The sequence below is a fragment of the Dermacentor silvarum genome, chromosome 3, assembly GCF_013339745.2.
Source record: "Dermacentor silvarum isolate Dsil-2018 chromosome 3, BIME_Dsil_1.4, whole genome shotgun sequence".
NCBI classification, from domain to species: domain Eukaryota; kingdom Metazoa; phylum Arthropoda; class Arachnida; order Ixodida; family Ixodidae; genus Dermacentor; species Dermacentor silvarum.
In genome coordinates this window covers 192,667,010-192,673,009 of record NC_051156.1, presented here as the reverse complement: position 1 = coordinate 192,673,009, position 6,000 = coordinate 192,667,010, and the positions used below count along the sequence as shown (strand labels likewise).

The following is a 6,000-nucleotide window of genomic DNA, read 5'->3' as shown; positions in this document are numbered from 1 at the left end:
GACGAAATCGGCAAGCATTGGATCCAGAGGTAGTAATAAAGGAAACACAATGGTGAAATTACACTTCCTTGGAGGAGCAGGAGAGAAAAAGAGAAGGCAGGGATGGCAACCAGAAATGCGTATGGTTGGCTACCCTACTCTTGGAGAGCTGAAGCGGGATATAGAGCCAGCGGCTTAGCCGCAAGAGCCACTTATACATGGCATCGCAAGAAATGCGCGGGTTCAACCTCCAGCATTTGTGAACATGCAACTATGGTGTACACTTTTACGTGCGTTTCCAGCAATCAGTGTTTTCGAGTGTAGAATTGGGCGACAAACGTGTTCCGAATCGTTCGCGACAAAATAACTCGCAAAAGTGGCACATACAACGTTCATACGGAAAATTTTGCCTCAGTGACAACAACGACAACGCTGCGTGCCCTATGCAAAGTTAAACGGCTGCTGCGGAGAAACAGACTGCTCAGCGTATGTAGTTTTACCGTATCCGTACCGGCTATAGCCGGCGTCACTGTTTCATGCATTCATGGGGAAAAAAATCTACGTTTTCTTGTTTTCCAGTATCGTCGCAGGTGACGTGCAGTACAGGTTTATTCTGTTCGAAGTACGGGTTCCAAAGATGGTGCCAAACAAAATGCACCGCGAGATCCCACTTATGCGCGAAATCTTAGTGCGAACGATGTACCGGTTTAGCACGAGGAACTATTCATTACTGAACCCGCTTATTTGACGCAACATCCTGCACTTACCGAAATTTCGTCCACGCAAACTATCGTGAGCATGCGAAGTCGCTGTGTTCATTTGCAAAAGACTTTTCTTCACAAAGACCATTCTGTCCGGTTGACTACAACTTTACTCGCAGCGTACGCTTTGCAGGACAGGATTGTGGGTACACGGAAATATGAAATAAGGAAGCAGTCGAGAAAAAGGAAATCGCAATTAAGAAAGAAATCGTTCGGTCAGGAGGAACACGACAGCTGGCGTTTAAAATCCAGGATACCCGCTTCCACGTAACGGGGGCGATCACTCCGCGACAGCGGACAAATAACCTGCACGCCATTGCTTCAACGGACGCTATAAAGCTCCGGTGTATATGTTATATCAATAGCACGAAGAGAAGCATGATAGCGCGAAGCACTGTAAACGTGGTAGACTCATTATATTTATCTAATTGCATTGCACATTCTCGAGATTGCCCGCGCTCGGTGCGTGAGCTGCTGAAGAAAATAAAGAAAATCAACAAAAGAAAGAAGAAAGAAAGAAAGAAAGAAAGAAAGAAGAAAGAAAGAAAGAAAGAAAGAAAGAAAGACAACAAACACCAGTGTGCGGTGAACTGACGGCGAACTGGAACGTCAGCGTGGGCGGAGAGGAAGCAGACGACGCAATCGAGTAGCAGAAGACAAACAAAAGCAGTGGAAAGCGCACGTTACGCCATCTGCCGTAATTCGCGGGCACTCGGCGAAAAACGGCGCGCGGTGCGCTTCGCGCGCCCGCGTAGCGTAGCTGTGCATTTCGCCTCAACCCCTGCCACATGTTTGAAGCGAGCGAGCCAAAAAGCGCAAGCATCGCGATGATGGCATGTGCACTTCGGGATGCGTTCTTCTCCGTTCGCCGCCGTTCGAAGCAGCAACAGCAGGTGCGTCGGCGCCGGTGAATATCCGAAACGAGAATAGCGTGTCTCGACAAAAGGGGAGGCAGCGACGCGAGAACGCGCTCAGTTCAAGCTTCTAGGGTCACGTATTGTCTCGTCTCGTAGAACGTCTGCGTTTCGTAATTCCGCGCGGTCGCCACCACCGGGCGTCTCTCACTCCGCCTCCTCTCTGTATCGGTTTCTTATCGAACTCCCTTTTCGTTTTCTCCCTTGCCTAATCGCGGGTTCGTGTACTTTGTTGCTTTCCGCGGTAGATGTAGTGTGTTCTGCTTTTCTCTTTGTGGCCTCGCCAGTACTTAGCATTGTGCTGACTACTCGGTTTGTACTTACATTTCAGCTTTTATTCCGCTAGTTTCACGTCAAACTCGTTTCCTCCTCGCCCTACCGCATCTGTGGTGGCTAGGTGTCGTTTACCGCCGGAGGGCGCAAACATTCTCCGCATTACTTAGTACTGCTCCGCGCGCTTCTGCCTACTAGAGGTACCTATGGTCGCAATTCGTCTTTGGTCCGTAGTCTGTCCATCTTATATAGTATCGCACATTCTCCAGCGCGTGGATTCTGTCAATCACTTCCCTCTATCGGTTTCTTATCGCAGTCATCTTCGTCTTTTTCATCACCATATCACATCACTGCACGTGCGTTGCCTTTTGTGAGGTCCCCCGATTTCTGCCTTCGTCTCGTGGCAAAGCGACAGTGACAAATTTCTTTTTAAATCTTCCGCTTTTGTCTCTCTAACTCTCTCGGGCGTATCACACATATTCAGATTTGGGAGAGCGGGCGACGATAACGGTGATGGGGACTTTTCTGCATCGAGTGCTGATAGAGTGTGGCCAGTAGAAGCGCGTGTGTTGTACGCGCTCTTTCGCTCAACTTTTATCTGCCCTTCTGTTCTTTCTGGCGTCCCTTTTATCTAAACGTTCTTTCCAGACTCGAGCGGTGTATACGCAGGGGTCGGCGTTAATCAGCAGTGGTGCCGTTGCAGCACTCGTAGGGCGATAACGACAGGTCGACAAAGCATTTAGCCCGGTGTTCATACAGCAGACGAACATTACAGCAGGCGTGACATACTCGAACTCCATCGGAGCTCTCGAAGCGCGCTTCGCGTTAAGGGTTTTTGCGGGGGCGAACGAGACTTAGTTTTGACGCCGGTTGTCGAGACGTATAAGAGACGTTTGCGAGCGACTTGTTTTTGACGTCTGTGCCTTGACGTGTCGAAACGTATAAGAGACGCTTCGTGATATCCAACCTTGGATGTTGTCGGTGGGTGAGCGTTACTGGCTAAAACTCCTTGTGGCATTTTTCTTGCCGGGATGTTCTATACACCTGCAGTGCGCGTCAGATGAGTGTGAACTTGTGCGTGTTCAGTGCATCGGTTTGTTCGGTGTGGCGTTTCTTGTGCGAAAGCGACATCGAGGTGATGAAGACTGTTGTTGTCTGACGGGAAGAGAAACACGCCGCTGAAGAAAAAGCCTGGTTGACACAGACTGGTGTTGAAAGTCTCCGCCGGTCTCTGCCGGAAATCTTGGTAACGATGTCGCTCATTCATGACTTCGGCGATCACGGAGAGGTAAGTGGACCAACCTATCACAATTGGCACTCGTTTTTATTGAGACGTTTCACTGAAGCTCCGCATGTGTAAAACTTGTGACGTATTGTGTTGTGTTCGCGCAATGCGGAGTGATTTCTTTTCTTTATGTATTTATTCGTTCTGTTCCGTGAATGGGAACACGCGTTGACAGCAGTGGTTGAGTGCTCAATCATGAAATTCGATAAGGCGACCACGCTTGTTTTGTTCAAATTTGAAAAGCTTTAATTGAAATAATGTCGCCGTATTGCTGCAACTGAATAAGATTGGCTTCCTGATCGCAAATCTACTGTTTCTTTTCTTTTTCCTAGTTTACTAACCGAAACCCTATTGGCAACTGTGCATGGAGTTGTGAGGTTCTGCCAGTTACTATGTAGTATAACTTGAACATTGAAACAATCTTCATCTTCGCGGGGTATTCCTAGATGACCAATGTGGGTGGATAGTTCGATTTTACTATATTGTGATTTCTTTTTATTGATGACGGCGCGAACGCGGCAAAATGAATGCGTAGTCCGCGATGGCCGAAGCAAGGTCATTCTACTATCTTGGCCGACTGACCACAGGAATCGAACGTCGTTTGAAGTGTGGGCGCGTGATAGAGATAGATACGCTCTTCCTCTGCTGCAGCTCGGCAAAAACACGCGGACAGCGATGAGACAGGTTTGTGCCAAATGACGTGATCTATAAATGATTGATTTATACCGTAAATATAGACAGGCAGTTAGATAGATCAAACCAGGGGAAGAGCGGTGAGACAGGTCAGTGGCGCATGACAAAATATATAATATTGATTGGTTGACTGAGTGATTGAGGAAATAATTGATTGATTTTATTGGTTAATTGATTGACGAACTGATTGATAGGATTTGACGCGCGAAAGCAACACCTCGGCTTGTGAATGAGAGACTTCGTCGCGGAGGGCTCGGGAATGATTCGGACCAGACGAATCACTGCTGCCAAGTCCATCTACTCTATAGCGTTTTCGCATTCGATTTCGGTGGAGTTTCTACACACCGGGTATAATGCATACACTGTAGGAATCGCCACGGTGGCTCATACTCTTCGGCGTTCGGCGCTGTCGAGCGCAAGGTTGATTCCCTGCCGCATTTCCCTGAAGGCGAAATAAGAAAAGAGAAAAAAGAAGAATAAAGCGAGCGTACTTATTATTTACGATCTCCTCGGTTAAAATGAATCCGAAGCCATCTACGACGGCGACAATCAATCAATCAATCAATCAATCAATCGACCAATCAATCAATCGACCAATCAATCAATTAATGGATCAACCGATCATCTAATATCATCTGGTGCATGCAGATAGTTATTCCGCATTCAAGTTATCACCCCAACGAGGGCGTCGCGATAGGAATCGCGGTCGCACGTGCCAGTTGAGGTCGTTCGTGTAGCTTAGCTATACAGTCGTGTGGCACAAAAGCCATTAGCATAAAAAAAAACGGCTTGCATGCAGACGTTATGTAGGTAGCCGTTTGCTTTGTTCAAGCGTTTACACGCGCGGTTGAAGGGACGCGTACAGACGTCCTTTATCTTTACAGTTATTTGACTCGAACTCGACTGCTCAACTCTTCCCTGGAAAAATAACAGCGTTATATATGCCTTCTTTTGCTTTGTTATTACGATTTCATCTCAAAATTCACAGCAGCCTGTAAAAACAAAGTGACTGATACTGTCAACAAATGTTCTTGCGTGCCTTGCATTTGAACGCGTATTTGACCGAAGCCGGTGAAGATTTACTCGTATTCAGTTAACGGGCATATGACTGCCACGTTTGGCTCTAGCTTTGCCTAAACTATAGACACTACGCCGGCTGGTACTTTTTCCTTTTTCTCTCATACTGCCTTCTTTTTTTTCCCCTTTGGCTTTGTACTCGTGAACTTCGCTCTTGCGTTAGAACGAAAGACGAAATAAATGTATAAACAAAACAGAAGCAAAGAATAAAAATGAATCAAGTCGAATCAGTAAAATAAATACTCTGTAACTGATCAGTAAACGCATATAGTCTCTAAACGTAGCCTCGATCGACAGATGAAGCCTGAGTGATGTTTCGATGGTGCCCTCAGCTTGCATGCGGCTTGCTTTTCTTAGTGTCGTGGTCACAGTCCATCTCAAGTCCACCGCGGAACAAAGAATTCTTCGTGATATCTCCAGTTGTTGATCTGCCCTGAATCAACCGTATACGATATCCCACGCCAGCGAATTCTCTAATTTCGTCACACGACCCGATTCTCTGGCAGTTTCCACAGCGTGTTCTTTCCCTATGCTTTGACTCTATATACGCTGATTATCTTCTCTATATACGCGCTGAGGGGTGAGTTGGCGCGTGCCCTGCAATATGTCGTGCTGGAAAGATATCGTTGCAATCGTCCGGGGTCTTCCCCACAGACGAATACACGCTATTGTTTGACGCTGCGTTTTATGCAGAATCTAAAGGGTTTCACTATACGGCGACGAGTGCTCTGATAACGGTGGAATGCAAACTGCGCAGACCAAAGCATACGCGATATGATACGCGGCTGATAAAGAAGTAATGATTATGTCACCTTTTTTGCGCTTGCATCGTGTCTCGACACTTCTTAATGTTCAGTCGGGATTTCGAGTGTCTGCATGGTGGTGTGATCCTCCTCCGGGGGGGGGGGGGGGGGGGGGGGAAGAAAAGAAAAACGTTGTTACGACAGTTAATGCTATAGAGTAAAGGTAAACGGGTTGAGTCAGACGATAACTTCTCATTAGACATAGAGAGAGAGAG

The 6,000-nt window shown here is 47.1% G+C and overlaps 1 protein-coding gene across 1 annotated transcript in view; it reads left to right on the top strand.

Moving 5' to 3' along the window:
- The first annotated feature begins 1,734 nt into the window (after window positions 1–1,734).
- LOC119446366 (mitochondrial sodium/calcium exchanger protein) overlaps window positions 1,735–6,000 on the top strand; it is a 150,170-nt gene continuing 145,904 nt past the window's right edge. Inside the window, exon 1 of the mRNA XM_037710777.2 lies at window positions 1,735–3,215. Within this exon, the coding sequence (XP_037566705.1) occupies window positions 3,180–3,215 (36 nt within the window). The 5' untranslated portion in view covers window positions 1,735–3,179. The remainder of the gene's footprint in view (window positions 3,216–6,000) is intronic.